Source organism: Psammomys obesus, unplaced genomic scaffold (genome assembly GCF_907164565.1).
Source record: "Psammomys obesus unplaced genomic scaffold, mPsaObe1.curated_primary_1811, whole genome shotgun sequence".
Lineage (NCBI taxonomy): Eukaryota > Metazoa > Chordata > Mammalia > Rodentia > Muridae > Psammomys > Psammomys obesus.
In genome coordinates, this window is record NW_026590663.1 from 2,086,634 (window position 1) to 2,101,965 (window position 15,332).

At 43.1% G+C, this 15,332-nt stretch overlaps 1 protein-coding gene across 4 annotated transcripts in view; it reads right to left on the reverse strand.

Annotated features, from left to right (window-relative positions):
* Positions 1-15,332, reverse strand: part of Fam3c (FAM3 metabolism regulating signaling molecule C) — a 44,575-nt gene that overhangs the window by 13,629 nt on the left and 15,614 nt on the right. For all 4 annotated transcript variants that reach the window (XM_055608162.1, XM_055608165.1, XM_055608164.1 and 1 more), the window contains exons 3-6: positions 14,929-15,033; positions 8,787-8,816; positions 7,783-7,906; positions 924-982 (exon numbers count right to left, since the gene is read on the reverse strand). In XM_055608162.1, coding sequence (XP_055464137.1) covers positions 924-982; positions 7,783-7,906; positions 8,787-8,816; positions 14,929-15,033 — 318 coding nt within the window. The remainder of the gene's footprint in view (positions 1-923; positions 983-7,782; positions 7,907-8,786; positions 8,817-14,928; positions 15,034-15,332) is intronic.

Genomic DNA, 15,332 nt, shown 5'->3' on the forward strand with positions numbered 1-15,332 from the left:
TCATCACCGAGTTCAGATCGATTCTAACACATAAATGTTCATCACCGAGTTCAGATAGATTCTAACACTACCCTTCATTTTTATGTGCGCTCATCACCCTGTGAGAATTACCACCCACACATCACCTTTACGGCAAAGAAATTACCTGCCTACATCAGAACGGAAACGCGCTCTATATTAAAGCTATTTTTTAAAAAATTGCGCTTATCTTACTTTTAGTGAATAGATAAAGAGACATTAAAATTTCTATTGGGGAAAGCGAAAGTACAAAGTCGTCTAACTAGCACCTCTGAACACAGCAAGCAGCGCCCTTCCCCGCTGGGGTGGGGTGAACCGTGGGCAGTTTCTGCTGGCCCCAGGCACTTACAGCAACCTGTGCCTGAATAGGGTCAGCTGCACACAGGAAGCGCCCTGCGCGCCATGGGCTGAATGCTTCAGACTCACTTCTGGAACACTCACTACGCACAGGGTGCAATGGACTTATTCCCAGCAATAATCCTGTGGGAAGACTGTGGACGGTACTGAAAGCTCCCAACAAATTATGACTCTATTCCTCCCTCTACTTATCTCACGATCCATCATCCTTTGTCACTTTACAAACCCGTACTCCCGTCTTTCTTTTTCATACTGAGAATTTTGAAAGATACAGCAAGATGGCACCAAGTTAGCATTAGATTTGTAGTTTGGTAATTTCACAAGGTTGCCACACCGTGCACATGGCTACAATGTGCCCAAGAAGACATGCTACTCATGGGTAGATTCCCTTTTTTCAAAAGATTTATTTCTTTATTATGTATACAGTGTTCTTTTTGTCTGTGTGTACACCTGCACACCAGAGGAGGGCATGTGTGTGTGTATACATATATGTATATATGTATATATATGTACTGATTACATTGATAAAGTACAATAATTATTCTTACCGTTTACCAAGGCAACATTTATTCCTCTTCCAACGTTATTCTTAACACCACTCATTAAACTAAAGGGAAATAAGGCAAACATTAGAATTATACCGTATAATTATAAACATGTCACAGAAATAAAATTTAAAAAAAAAGAGTATTATACACATATCAAATATTCAACTTAGCAAACTGAAAAACATTTACTACAGCAAAGATGGCCTTAGGTGGAGTCAACTATGATGTCAACTCAAATAATACTTCATAAAACCAAATAATATGCCTAAAGGTATAATAGCGCTAGAAGATGGTTCAGTGGTTACAGCCATGTCCTACCATAAAGAGGACGGACATGCACGTCAGAAGGCCAGTAACCTCATCAGGGGGATCCAATGCCCTGTCAACACCTGTACTTTACTTACCCAGACACAAATGAAAATAAATTCCCTAAAATAACAGTCTCCTGGCTGACATGCCACAGTTACCACTCTGTAATACCGTGCAGCGCCATCTGAGGCATCCCTTCAGCCCACGACACCACAGGACACAATCTCTACCTTCTCAAGAAGCTAAAGAACAGATCATCTCTTCTTCATCTTCCATAGGCGCACTGTGATACCATGACATGAAATGCTATATAGACATTTTTAAATTCATTCATTCATTCAATCATTCATTCATTCATTCATTCATTACAATTTATTCACTTTGTATCCTAGCTGTAGCCCCCTCCCTTGTCTCCTCCCAGCCCCACTCTGCCTCCCTTTTTTCCTCCCATGCTCCTCCCCTAGTCCACTGATAGGGGAGGTCCTCTTCCCCTTCTATCTGACCCTAGCCTATCAGGTCTCATCAGCATTGGCTGCATCATCTTCCTCTGTGGCCTGGCAAGGCTGCACCCTCCAGGAGGAGGTGATCAAAGAGCCAGCCACTGAGTTCATGTCAGAGACAGTCCTTGTCCCCCTTACTAGGGAACCCACTTGGAAACTGAGCAGCCTATGGGCTTCCTTTAAACAGGGGGATCTAGGTCCTTGGTTGGAATAGCGGTCTTTGCAGTACCCCCTGGGCCCAGGTTTTTGGCTATGATGGTCTCCTTGTGGAGCTCCTCTCTCCAGGCTTTTCTATCTCCTTCTTCTTTCATGAGGTTTACTACTCTCTGCCCAAAGTACCTGAAGCCAGAGGGGTAGCAGAGCACTGTCATGCCCATGTCACCTCACTGTGAATATTTTCCTAGTCATTATCAACATAACCGTTCTCCGTTCTCAGAGGAAATGTTGTGCTGCTAATTATCACACCACAGCCACACACAGGCTACCGAGACAGCCAACTTCGCTGCAGCTAACCGACCATTAGCGATTCCAGATGACACTGTGAGACGGAGGGCACAGCGGCGCACTGGGTTGCCAGCAGCTCACTTTGTTTAATATGACACCAAAATTTGTAGGCAATGTTAAAAGAGTTCAAGGTATTTGCGACTTCCTCAGTAGTGTATTGAAAGAGAGGCACCGGGCAGACATAGAAGCACGCACGCATACGCACAAACACACACACACTCACACATACACTGCAAATTTCTGATAGAATGTGTGGCACATAATTGCAAATGAAATCTAAAAATACTTTGCCATATATTCCTCTTTATCAACTGGTTCTCACAGAAAGTGTCAAGTGACTTCCACAGAACTTGTATCTGTAACTGAACTACAGTTAGAGTGAATATAATTGTAACGCATACCGAGTGACATACTCATTTATGTAAATGAGAAGGACAAAGTAAAGAAAAACTGAAATAATGTTGATGCTTCATTTATTCGGTGATAAGAATGTCTCTACTAAATCAAATACATTTTCAGTACTAGCCAGTTATTTCCTCATTCTGTTTGCTGCAGTGTAGTAACTGCAAACCAAACAGGGTATTATGACATACAACGAGGTCTCGTCTACATAATTAACATTTTCTCCTCTTTTTCTGAAGACTTGGTCTTAATTCCAAAACCTACTGTGAAGCAACAGACAGTAATCACTATAATGTCTCTACAAAGGAATACACTCAAAAAACAGTGAATAAATAGAAGAAAAACTTCTTAAAATGTTATATTATCATACATTATAAATATGAATGGCTTTCATTAATTCAAATAATTTTGCATGTGGTTAGCACATACTTTAATCACACATCTTATTACCTTCCATCATCCCACACTGGCCACTCCTGCTGATCCTACCTCTTCTTCCCAAATAGTCCTCTCAAACGGAAAAAAAATAATCATAAAACTCAAAGTAAAGCAATTTGAAAGCAGAAAAAAAAAAAAAAAGCTAGAGGAATGGAAGACTTAAGGCCTCCCCTATCAGTGGCATCAGCGGGTGCAGTGAATGTAAGTAGTTCAAACATACCAAGTAAAGACAGAGGGAGAACCATGGTTGCTACAGAACCAAACTCAAAATGATGACAACAAATTCATCAGGATATAGGTAAGCAAAAGTAAAAGGGTAAGAATGACATTACGCAAACAATTAAAATGACGAAATATCAATAGTCATCAATCAATTTTAAAAACAAACCAAATGAAAATTTCTCTGTGGTGACTTTAAAAAGTGCAGGACAGTATAGCAATTAGGAAGACACATATCAAGACGTCGATGACACACAACTTCACTCCTACTTGGCACCATAGTCTCCAGGCATGTGGAGGACCCCAGACTTTATACACTGTTGGTGCAAAGGTCAACAGATGGGGTCCCTTTGGAAAACAACAGCTCCTCCAAAAGCCAGACAGCTATCTGAACCAAAAATCCCCTACAGTACAAGCACAGAGAGTGAAAACACGTCCATACAAATCCTGTATAGAAATGTTTCAGAAACACTGTTCTTGACAGTGAGAAAGTGGAAATAATTCATACACCTATTAACCTGATTCAGGGCAAAGCAAGTGAGGCATATCTATAATGGAAAATCCTTCAGTCATGGAAAGAATTAACGAATATGAGCTATAAAGTAGATGAACCTTGACAACATTATACCAAGTGAAGAAGCCAGTTACCAAAGACCACAGATGATACACCTATATAAAACATCAAAAACATGGTGACCTATAGAGACAGAAGCAAACAAAGTTATTTAGAACTTGGGTGTGGAGTGTGGAATAGAATGAAAGGGAAGGAAGAAGGAAGGAAGGAAGGAAGGAAGGAAGGAAGGAAGGAAGGAAGGAAAGAAGGAGAAAAAAGAAAGAAAGATAAAGAAAAAGAGAGAGAGAGAAAGAAAGAAAGAAAGAAAGAAAGAAAGAAAGAAAGAAAGAAAGAAAGAAAGAAAGAAAGAAAGAAAGATAGATGGGGGGGGAGCCCAAAATGACCATGGCAGAGTTGGTACATGACACTGAACCACACTACAAACCAGTGACTACTGCACGCTACAGAAGAGTATAGTGTGGGTATATAAACTACATCTCCAAGATGTTTAAAAAGAAGAATTTGTCTTCAACACACACAAAGGTGGGCCTAAGCGGAGGAGGAGCACACCTTTGACCCCAGCACTCAGGGAGGCAGGTGATCTCTGTGAGTTGGAGGCCAGCCTGGTCTACAGGGTGAGTTTCAGCTCATCCAAGGCTACAAGAGAAGCCCTGTCTTGAAAAACAAAATAGATGAACATAAGCTTCACCACAGAAGGACAACTGGCGGGGCTGCCTCAGAGGAGGGGCACGTCAGAGCATGTGGGACTCCGAGGAAGCACATTCGATGCTACCCAAAAGACCTGGTTACCACTAAGTGTTGGTTAATAATCACACACCAGTGACTTTTCAAGCAGACACCATCTTGAAAACATACTCCGTATTCCAAAAGACATAAAAGTCCATCACAGAAGAAAGGCAGCAGAATGCACAGTGCCACAGGCTTCCCACAAGGGGGCAGCAGCCTATCAAATTTTAAACAGAATTAAATTGGGAGAGTTTCCTAAGTGTGTTGAGAAAGTTTTCAGACTTATTGGTGTTATACATACAGGAAAACCTGCCATCGATGGAAAAACAAAAAACAAAACAAACAAACAAACAAACTAAAAACACAAAAGATACCCAACACACAGAGTAGTCACAGCAATTAAAATATTTACTTTATTCTTTACAACCATGAAGGCCTTCTGGCCCGCATACCTTCAGACAAAAACAAAAACAACCGAACAAAAGAACTGTAAAGGAAATGCCAGAAACACTATATACTTTCAAATACAGTTTTGCTCACATACCTGCTACCAGATCTGGCTACATTAAACATCTTGGAAGGAGCTTGCCTGAGTACTGAAAATAGTTCTGGTTCTGCAGGTGAAACCTCTACAACTCTGACAATAACAAATGTACCACAGGAAGCAAAATCAGCCCTCCCCAGACACGGCAATCCAGAGTAGTTGTCTTAACGGTGCGTTCCTGAACTCCGAGCAGGTGCAAGGATACACTCATTTTTATTATGTACTTGCACACTTGCCCTTGTAGGACAGACAAGCACAAATAAAGTCATTATGAGTAGAAACGCTGTGTCAAGCAGGTAGCACAACTAACCATGGCTCTCCCATTGTTCTTAATTCCACTGCGTGAGTCACTTTACATAGCTAGGAAACTAGTTTTTCAATACGAATGAGATTGTAACACAGTGAGAATCTGAAAGCCTTCTCGGCACACTTAGGAAACTATCTCAATCCTTTACCTGCATTACTCAGAAGTTCATGTGTGACCTGGCCCACTCACTTCTAGAACTTTCTTCCCTTATGGCCCGTAAGCATGAGCCTCCTCTCTGGGATGTTCAGAAACTTCTGGTCTACCTCTGGCTGTCTCCCGATCCCTAGGTTCTCAGACTACACTCAGTGTCTTAGAATCTATCCACAACAGTCTAAAGTGGGACCTTTCCCCTCACTGACATCTCCAGCTGGGGTCTACCTCACTCACTCCACTCGTAAGCATCTCTCATGCCCACTGCCTGCATAGGTGGGGTCCAGACTGCTTGCACTTACTTTTTAGGTACCTGTCACCCCTGCTCAACTGTACGTTACATGACACCTAGCTTTCTTGGCAACCGAATGAAAAAGCAACTAAAAGCCGGGTTTGCAATTTCGGAGGGAGGAACTTGTGACAGCTGGCTAGGCTGGAGGACAACTTCAACCATCCTGTCTGGAACACTGCAATCCGAGAGCTGCTCAGCGCAGCCCTGAACAGTGTGAGCACGGACAGGCCTGCCATGACCAGCAGGTCACTTCACACCTCAGCATGCAGCATCCAAGCGTCAAAATGAAAGAAACTGGCCTACATTCCTTGAGAGGGAAACCACACTCAATAAGCACTTAAACAGATGGAGGAATGGGTGATCCCTGGGCAAGCAGTCTCCTTATGTTAGCATCACTGAAAAGCTTCCTAAGCTTTCCATATAGAAATAAATAGAAAGAAAAGCTCTGGACTAGGAAATGTCCCCTGCGGTATCCACACTAGACATCTCTGGTCAATGGTGAAGCTCTTCTACAGAGACCAGCCTCGTAACCTGAGAGTTATAAAACTTCATCAATTGTTAATTTCTCGTGGGAATGAGAGAGTGATTCTTTCAATGCAGCTGATGAGTGGGCAGCCTCAATTTTTTGGTCAAACACTCTACAACACTGTGCAAATCCTACACGACATGCCCACCATGCTAGAACCAAAGGCTCTGGCTCTAAGCCCGGTTGGTTATACTAAGCCCTCCTGCCAACAAACATTTATCTTCTGACCTACATCACTGTGGTTGGAAAACCAGCTTTGGAAAAGTGTTTAACCTCTTCCATGCACTAAACTCCATGCTTCAAAGAGGTGGAAAAAGGAGGCAGAAGATTATCTGTTGGGTGAGGTATTCCAAAAGAAGTTTTGTCCTATTATTTAAACTCAAAAGTGCACTCTCCAGTGAAACGAAGAGGACTGTTTCTAAAGGCCTAGAAACTTCCAAAGCCCATGTACTTTGCTGTATCATTAAACAGATCCAGGATACTGAAGTCAGAAGGTAACCAACTGGTTGACAGTGGCTGCTCATTATTAGCATGGCTTAATGGGCATCAATTATTAAGAAAGTGTTGCCCCATGAGGTCAATCCTTCCTTAGTTCACTGAAAATTAATTTAAGAGCTCTATCTGAAACTCACAGGGAAAGAGCTGGGAGAACCAGCCCCATTTGCCCTGCTTAACTGTCTTCTTACTCTTCAGTCCACATAGACTAATGTCACATCCATTATTTTACCTGAATTCTAAATGCGCTCATGTCCCCAGATGAAAAAGAACTAAAAACCGGGTTTGCAACATCAGAGGCAGGAACCTGTGACAGCTGGCAAGGCAGGAGGACAACAGCCGTGTCCTAGGTAGAGCATTGCAACTCGGGAGCTGCTCAGCGCAGCCTAGAGTAGCTCAACAGGCCTGCCATGACCAGGTCACTTCAGCATGCAGCATCCAAGTATCAGAAATGAAAGACATTGCCCTAAAATGGGAAGCAGTCATTGCTCTGGGAAAAGTTGTCAATGGGACTTTACTCTGACACTACAGTTTTTAATACGGGATCTGGGGTCAAGAGCCCTGTGGAGACACTGAGCGGTTAAAATATGCCAACCATGATTGGAGAAATGTTTTTTTATTTTAATGAATTTAAATGAATTCCCCCCCCCCCCCAGTATTTCAGAGTCAAATGGAACAGCCATGTGCATCTTTACCCAAAGCCAAATGACTACAGGTCCCTCATTCACTCTCTTAATGCATAGGGAAAAGAAAAGCCATATGATGATAACGGAAATTACAGACTGTTCGTAAAAGCATCTCGGAAGCACCATGGCCCTCAGGTCCACCAGCTGTCCCTCAAGGCCTTCGTGTTCCGAGCCAGCCAGTACTCACACGTTGTCTTCCAGGCAGATCTTGGGTCCCACCACGTTGGCAGCTCCACTAGCCATTTTAAAAGCAAAATGCTTCTCTGGGCACGCTTTTGAGATCCCACATTTATACCTGGGAGGCTTCGTAGCTTGGGAAGAATAGAATTAGGTTTGAGATTTCTTAGAAAACAAATTAAAAAGATTTTACAATCAGCTTATTTTAGCCCTCAAACCATATACACAAAAACATTGAGGTATACCTCGTTAGGGCCAGCTCAGTGATTAGGAGAACCAGCTGCTTTTCCAGAGGACCCAGGTTCAATTCCCAGTACCCACTCACTCTAGTTCCCTAACTCTAGTTCCAAAGACTCAGATGCACTCTTCCAGCCTCCTTGAGCACCAGGAACACATGCAGTTCATATACATACATGTGGGCAAAACACCATGCATATAAAAAGAAATGATTAAGAAGGAGAGATACATATACTTTAAAAAATATAAACAAATAATAAAAACTTTTAAAATCTTCCAGAACGTTTTTCTCTAAGGGTATCAAAGAACCAGGAAAGGAAGGAAGGCAAAGGCCCCAAAATAAAAGGACTCAAGAACTCAATTCAGACCCTCCTGGGGAAGGAGCTAACCACCGACAGAAACAGAGCATGCTCAATGATCTAGCTGAGCAAGGCTGATGCTATTTAAATTATTCTTGAAGATACCTTTATATTTCAGGGTGCCTGAGGCTTTTGAATTGTTCTTCTGCATGTCTGGTCCCAAACTAGAATCAGTAAAAGCATGGTCCTTCCCTCCACCCAGGTACAAGCTGCAGCTGTCTCCTCTATTTGCCTATTTGCCGAAGCCCATAAGCAGAGCAAAAGCCCATTGAGAATGAGGAACCTATGATACTAGCCGGGCCAACTCAACTTCTCTCCCTGGGGACCTATTCACAAATGCCCACACAGCATGTACATAAGCTCTCGCATGGCCACACACAGGACAAAGACCTATAAAACAGCAAGGCGAGGGACTTACAACGAGTGGCTGAGTCCAGCGCGGATCGAGCTGGGGAGAGAAACAGTATCGTTAGAAAGCACGGGCCTCCTGGCCACTACCTACTTTAAACATACTAAAGCGCCTCATAAGGCTAGAAATGTGTGTTTGGATGACAGCTCACACACAGTACACAGCAACACCACTTCAGAGAAACCGTATCTTTCTACCATGTAGTTCATTATAGACAAGTGTGTGCTGAAATCATGGACAGTGATGTTTTATTACCGAAACATCATTTTAAACTTTATAGGTTGTTTAATTACTTACCACAAACTTCAGTTCTACCCAGAAAGTTAGTCTGAAAACATTCATTTACAATCTATAGACTTTTGTCAGTGTGTGTTGGTAAATTGAAATGCTGCTGTTCCTGCCAGGGACCCACAGTCCTGAAGAATGCATATAAACCTAATTGGGGGTTGGAGAGGATTTGGGAGTACAAGAAGAAGGGAGGGTGAACATTGGGAAAACCTTAGCTTCAGCAGAAAAGAACTGTATTTGGCATAATAAAATTAGTGCTGCTACTGAGAGTTTCTTGGTTCATCAGTTCAAGAAAGGACATAGGTCAACTCTTAACACCCACGGTGGGTCTCAACTCTCCTCCATGACAGTTACACTTAGTACTCTGAAAAGCCCCAGTGTCTGATCCTAGTCCAGGAAATCTTAACACAGATCATCAAAGTACTGTGGACAGCAGGTTCCTGATTTGGCTAATAAGTACACAGTAAGATAAATGTTGGCCAGCTGTCTAACTATAAATAGTCACTCAGCTTTAACTTCTGTACTATTTTGATAACTGTGAATTTCCTGTAAGTCTATTATTCAAATTATGGAACAGAAAGTTGAAGCTGAGAGACAGTATGTAGATTTTAAAGAGAGGAGACCAGGTCAACAGTTCCAGCACTCAGTAGAACACTTAGTAAAACATTATATACCATTAAAGTCACACAGCTATAATGTGGGGAAAGGAGAATGCACGGAACACAGCAAAACTGCGCCACTCCAGAACCTAAACACAGAAATGATTCTTATGAAGGAGAGCCTTGAACAAGCATATAACAAAACAGAAAGGGGGAGAAGAGGGGGCGGTGGGGACCATAAATTCAAGTGCTGGGGTTTCCTTAGCTCATTCATTCCATTTCCTTGTGTAATTACAGAGCCTTGGCCCAATGTTTTCACTTTTTTAAATGAGAAAACTGAAGCCCAGAACAGAATCAGCAATATGAAGACCAAAAATTCTTAACTTTGGTCTGTCTTTAAAAAGAAAAGGGAGGCGATACCTCGGTGAGTAGGTGGGGATTTAACACCAAGCCTGCTGGTCCCCAGGACCCAGACGCTGCCAGGAGAGAACTGACTCTCTCAGGTTGTCCTCTGACCATTCATGTGCCGTGGCACCTATGTACATACACTCATATACACATACAACACCCACACTAATAACTGCAATTAAGAAAAAAATGCAATCAAGAAAAAACAATTAGCCGGGCAACGGCAACACTTGCCTTTAATCCCAGCACTCAGGAGGTACAGACAGGCAGATCTCTGAGTCAAGGTCAGCCTGTTCTACAGAGCAAGTTCCAGGACAGCCACGGCTACACAGAGAAACCTCGACTCAGAAAACAAAACAAACAAAACTTAATGGTAGAATGAATGAATGAAGGAAGGAAGGAATGAAAGAATGAAAACAGTGTATCATCAGTTAAAATCAGGAACTTTGGTCTCCCTGACCTGTGCAGGGCTGATTAGATAGTGGATGGTCTGATCTGTGATAATGAGGACAGTGGGATCTGAGCAGGGCTAGAAAAGCACCACTTATTCCTCTACGCTGGCTCTGTCAAGTACTTCTCGATGGTCATCCCAAACACGAACCATTCAAACATAGTCATCCCATTTCAGAGACAAGAAAACCGAGGACAGACCCTCTAACTGGTGTTTGTTTAAGTCATAACTAACTGGTGGAGCTAGCTTTTATTTGTTAGTTTATTTTAAATCTTTCTCTGCACTTACTTACGTGTATGCATATGTGTATATGTGTGCGTACACGCATGCCCAGGGACACATGTGGAGATCTCAGAGGACCATTTCCAGGACTCAGCTCTCTCCTTCTACCCTGTGGGTCCTAGGCATTGAACTCAAGTGGTCAGGCTTGATGACAAGCGTATTTACCTGCTGAGCCACCCTGCCAGTCCAGAGTTGGCTTTTAAAACCGTCTCAGGTAGCACGCAGGCCCGCTGTACCACTTCTACAGGGTGAATACGTAAAGAGAAAGCACCAGTCATTCCCGGAGCAGAAAGCCCAGGCTAGGGACCTTTTACCATAACCCTCTGGCTGGAGAGGCTCCAGTCTGAGTCTATCCACAAACACCCTGCTGAGGAAATCTGGGCGGGGGGGGGGGGTGTGTGCTAGTTCTGGGGGAAGAACATATGAGAAGTGTTGAGGGGTTTTTGTCTGTTTGTTTGTTTTGTTTTTTAAGTAGACAGACTCAGAGATACTGAGGAAAGAAGACAGGCCGGGCTCAGACTCAGAAATGGAGCAGTTGCTGGGATGGTACAAAGGAAGGAGCGTCTGCGGTGGGTCGGATGCTTGTACTTAGATGCTAATAACGGGTTCTCAAGATCTGGTTACTGCCTGGATACACCTAGCCTTCTCGTGTAAACCTACCTGATTGGCTGATTAAACAGCCTGGGCAGGGCAGAATGGGGTAGGTGTGGCTAAGGTTTCCAGGCTTTCAGTTCAAGAGAATCAGGGGAAACAGACTGGACAGGAAGAGAGGAGGCAGGAGAAGGCTATAATGCATTAGCATGGAGAAGGAACTATGTGGGCCATGATGGTGTGGATGAAGAAAACATCAAGATGAAAATTATAAGCAAGTATTTGTAGGATTATGGATGGAAGGTAGCCCAGATAGGGAGGGTTAAGGAGGCTGGCATTGAATGGGAGCTGGGAGGTGGATGGTGAGGCTATTGAGATAGCATAGATGGAATTATTTGCCCAGCCCAAGGGTGTTTTAAGGCAATTATAACATCTAACAGGTGTCTGTGTTTTATTTGATTGTGAAAGTGGGTTAAATAATAGTGCCATGATAACCTCAGGGCAAATAATAGATACTATACAGCCCAACACTCTTTTTATTTACAACAAAGGAGTCAAAGACACTGGCTTGGCTCTACAGGTATTTCTACGTTCATTCACACAAAGAGATGATCAAAACACTTTACCTGTATTCAAGACCGTTATAACCATGTAAGGAAATGTGTGTGTGTGTGTGTGCGTGCGTGTGTGTGTGTGTGTGTGTGTGTGTGTGTGTGTATGTGTATCACCAGTGATAGGCTCTATCTACCGTGTTTTAAGATACTTGTTGAGGACCTAAGAGGAACAATATGGAGGCCAGCTAGAAACAGGAGCTGGGATTAAGACAGAAACTGGAAAACAGCAAACAGATACAGACATCCAGAGAGAACAGAATCCTAGGACATCAACTATCAAGTAACAATCAAAGAAGACGACACTTAGGAGCCTCGAATGGTGAACAGCGAGAAGGAAAGGGTGAATGACTAAAAAATGATGAAATCAGGATTGGAGAGTTTGCTCAGTTAAGAACACTTGTTATTGTAAAAGAAGGACCCGAGTTCGATTCCCAGCACCCACATGGAGGCCCACTAGCTCCTTGGCATGAAGTGCAAATGTGGTGCACAGACATACAGGCAGGCAAAACACTCATACACATAAAACAGTAAAAATAAGTGTAAAAAAATGAAAAAGAGCAAATCAGTTTGCTTGTTGAATTTCAGATGTCAAGCCTGTAATTGCTACTTAATTAAAAGCAGTTTCATGGAAATCACTTCATTAGTCATCAAGTTTTTGGGTATCTCCAAGGGACTTGTGTTAGCTGATAAGATGCTTGAAGGTAAAGAAACTCTCCCGAAGCACTTTTTACAAAGGAGAGTTATTTTTATCCAATATCCACCAAAACTAAAAGATTTCCCCGAGGCCTGCAACTATGAGAATGTGAGACCCTGGAGACAAGCAGATGAACTGTTTTTCATCAACACGGGGCATCGCTAAAGTATCACGCACAGCACAAACATAACTGCCCCTCCTCACCTGCAGGCTCTGCGTCTGACTTCACTTGATACCCATAATCTCTCATTTCTCTCAGACAACACGTCCAGGAATGGACACAAGCCTGTCCAATTCATCAGACTTCCATGAATGCCTTTTCAATTAAGTCAGACTAGAGGATTAGAACTGCTTTGTACCTGAGTTTTTAATTCTAGCTCAAGTAATCTATGCATCTACTACTTCCCAGTGGCTTAACTATGGAAGGGTAGAAACAGCCAGGTCCAGGCCATTCACCGCAGCAGTATCTGTAGAGATGATCTGGACGTCGTTCAGTTCTGTACTTGCTGAATGCCCATGCAGGAAACTAACAGTGCATTGAATCACAGCCCGGGCAGGACTGCCAGGCTGTGTTCAGGACCATGTCTTGTCTGTGACACTTTACAGTTCCTACGAGGTTCCTACAGGGGGAACTAAGTCAAGAGTATCCAGCGCCTCTGGGTACTGTTTGTGACAAACAGAGGGTGACACTATAATTTCTTCAGTTTTAAGTCTTGTTTAGAAAATTGCCACGATGTGCTTGGGGGCGGGGTGTGTTGGGCACTGAAGCTAGGTCATGTTAAGCCAGGTATGTCTAGCACCCTACCACTGCGCCACATCCTCCTGCTAAAACACCGTGTTTAGGGGTTCAGAACTCTAGTTGTTGTAGCCCTTTCCTTTCTGCCTTCTAGATTTTATTCCACTGTTTCAGATCACAGCCTATCTTGGTACTTTCAATATTAACCGTGGACAAATTTTTCACTCTTCCTGTCCGGAAATGTCTGTTTTCTTTTTCTAAAGCAATACAATGTAAAAATCCCGAGTCAATGAGCTGAGTTTAGTGGTGCACACCTTTAATCCCAGCACTCGGGAGGCAGATCTCTGATTTTGAGGTTAGCCTGGTTTACAGAGTGAGTTCCAGGACAGCCGGAACTACACAGAGAAACCATGTCTCAAAAGATTAACAAACAAAAAAGCCTGAGCCAAAATGATCTGTTCAGCCGTGGATCTCTGATTCGTATGCCTTCTCTTGGGCTTTTTCCCTTTTCAGAGTTTGTTTTGTCCAACTTCAATGTGATGGTTTTTGTTTCATCTTACTATATATATATATATTTTTTGGCATGTTTGATGCCATCTCTTAGAAGCCTGTTTTTCTCTAATGAGAGACAGAGAGGGAGTAGGTGGATCTGGCTGGGGGTGGTGGGGAGGAACCAGGAGGAACAGAGGAAGACAAAACTGTAATGGAGATACATTATGTAAGAAGAGAATATATTTCCAATAAAAAAGGAAAAAATTATCTGTTCAAGCTACTACGTTATTACAAAGGAAGTTGAAAGAAAACTCACCAGCGCATGAACTGTAATTAACTCTGTGGGTAATTAGAAACCAGGGTCCTGAAACCAACCTAGGCGCATGCAAATCTGATGACCTTTGCTAAATTAAGCTGGATGGTAAACAAGCGGTTAAGAGAACTAACATATTCTAAACAAGAAATGAAACAAGCCCCACAATTCATATCTGCACCAGTTCAATCTAGAGTGAAATCCAATAAATAACATTTTATAGATAAAATGCACTACAGTTAGAAGATTAAAACAAAACACTTGCCCTCCAACAGTGCCTAAATCTAACAGGTGGAACACAGGTAACCAAAAGGTTTATGTCTAAAAGTTCAGGGATGCTACGGTAGAGGGAACAGAGAGCATTTAAAGCTGTGGGGAGAAGTACTGCAGGCTAGGCCTAACGTGGCTGTAGCACGGAAGAAATCACACCGGCCGTGATTAACTACGCAAGGCTGAACCGGCCCACATTCCACCCTGGGTGGGGAGGAAAGGCGAGACACCACACCTCTCCGAGCAGCCACTGGGACTGAACTGGTGCAGTGGGAGGGAGAGCCATTTCCTCCAGTGGTGGGGCCACTGCCGAGGTACCCAGGTTTGGCAGACGACCCCGAACCCATGCTCCTGTGAGCAAGCCTAAACGGAACAAGACGCAAAACAACAAAAACAAAAGGCATGAAACTTACCAAATAGATTTCCTAAGCTTGCATCCATTTTAATTTCAAATACTTGAGAAATAACATAAAACGTCAGTAAAAACACTGCCACAGCCACCACCAACTTTGCAGCTCCTGGGGGAAAAAAAAAAGCAGGAATAACTCAGCATGCTTTTATAAGCCAAAAGAACTTCTGATATACAAACGCCACATTTCTATGGAAACAGTAAGACCAACGCAGTTCTATGTTGGGATGGACAAGACGGTAATGTCCCTGGATTTATAACGAGTAGGCCCACCAAGTTAAGGATTGTTCTCCCAATCAAAGAACTCTCAGATGCAAGGTGACTTGAGATGCTTGTCCAGGCTGCTTTGGGGAGGGTAGGGAGGTACCTACCATCAGCTGCTGGCTGACTACAGGTGCCCTGGTGAAA